General features: G+C 30.4%; 1 protein-coding gene across 1 annotated transcript; it reads right to left on the reverse strand.

Annotated features, from left to right (window-relative positions):
- Positions 1-330: 330 nt before the first annotated feature.
- On the reverse strand, positions 331-1296 carry LOC132863280 (olfactory receptor 1E16-like). Its single transcript, XM_060896010.1, has one exon. The coding sequence runs from the start codon at positions 1294-1296 to the stop codon at positions 331-333; it is 966 nt and encodes a 321-aa protein (XP_060751993.1).
- Positions 1297-1742: the final 446 nt, after the last annotated feature.

The raw sequence follows: 1742 nt of genomic DNA on the forward strand, positions 1-1742 counted from the left end.
ATTTTCCATTATAATTTTCCAAATAATTATACCAAATATTATAGTTGCATTTATTTAAAAATGTGAACATCACCATTATTTCACATAACAATTAATTAAATATAAAGAAAGTACAAGCATCAACAGTATAATACATGGACATAACTGGCAGAGCCACTTGAATAGCAGAAACAGTGATTATATATATATATATATATATATATATATATATATATATATATATATATATATATATATATATATATATATATATATATTCCAATTTAGGATGCACTTATTGTAACATTTTAATTCATAATAATTTTATTTACAGCTCTTTCTATTTTAAGTTCATCTTGCATGTTTGTAGAGTAACTTAATAGCCTGCATGACCTCCTCTGTCTTTAAGGTATAAATGATGGGGTTTAACATGGGTGGAATAGTTTGTGTAAGGGCAGTGTTAATTATCCTGGTATTTGTGTCTATACGTGTGGTAAGAGCTACAGTATAAACACTGATTATTGGTAGATAAAACATGGCTACTAATATAAGATGGGTTGTGCAGGTTTTCATAGCTTTGACTTGCTCAACACCATGTGCAATCTTCTGTAATGCAAATCCAATACAAACATATGAGGCAATTATTAGTAATAAAGGAAAGTAAAGTAGGGTAGCAGTACAGACATTGCCCATTATGGAATTTATGGTATTATCATTACAGGCTAGTTTGTATATAGGGCCATGATCACAGAAATAACTGTTAACTGTTGTAGAGCTACAGAAGGACAATCTAGTAATTAGAGCTACAAGGACAGCATTGACACTAATAGATAGAACCCACATGAAACCAATAATAAAAACCATTGCTGCTTTGGTAATAATAGCATGATACCTTAGAGGGTAACATATAGCAATTAGTCTGTCATAGGCTAAAGCAAGCAAAGTAAGGCACTGCAAGGTCATAAAACAATAAACAAAAAACATGTTTGACAAACATGCTTCATAGGATATACTCCGATTCTCAAAAAGAAACATGTCCAGGAGCTTAGGAATAAGAGCAGAGCTTCCACACAAATCAGAGAGAGCCAAGTTGAAGACAGCTATATACTTGGCTGTGTGTAAACTGCGTGCCAGGTAGATGGTGCCCATTATAAAAGAATTCCCCAAAAAGGTCACAATATACACAAAGCAGAGAAACAAGTAATAATACTTTGCATGTGGAATATTGTAAAGTCCAGTGATGTAAAATGTGGAGGGAAGAACAAATGTTGCATTTGTTGGTGTTACTAAATGAATGGAAGTAATGTTATCAGCCATCTGGCTGCTAGAAGTAGGACCTGTGAAAATCAAATATTAACATGATGTTTAAACATGATGAATAATTTACATGCAAATATTAACGAAATATTATGAAAACTAGACCAAATCATAAAGAAATTATATATATATATATATATATATATATATATATATATATATATATATATATATATATATATATATATAATAACTTCATTTTAGTAGAAGAAGAATTTTTTTTGTTCTAATACTCTACCTTGTGCAGACATATCAGTTTGCCATCCACACATATACATCAGACACACATATATATATATATTGTTTTTGATTACATCATTCCTTGTAAAACCCTGTTTACTTTGCCTTTTAATTGGTATGTATTCCTCTGAGATATCAAACTGTCACCAAAACAAACTGTTCTGAACTGTAGCTCTAATTCCTAGATTGTCCTTCTGTACATAAAC

This window comes from Tachysurus vachellii, chromosome 20, assembly GCF_030014155.1.
Source record: "Tachysurus vachellii isolate PV-2020 chromosome 20, HZAU_Pvac_v1, whole genome shotgun sequence".
NCBI lineage: Eukaryota > Metazoa > Chordata > Actinopteri > Siluriformes > Bagridae > Tachysurus > Tachysurus vachellii.

Bases quoted from the DNA above. Each gene is read 5' to 3' on its own strand.
- LOC132863280 (XM_060896010.1), bottom strand. From the start codon at position 1,296: ATGGCTGATAACATTACTTCCATTCATTTAGTAACACCAACAAATGCA.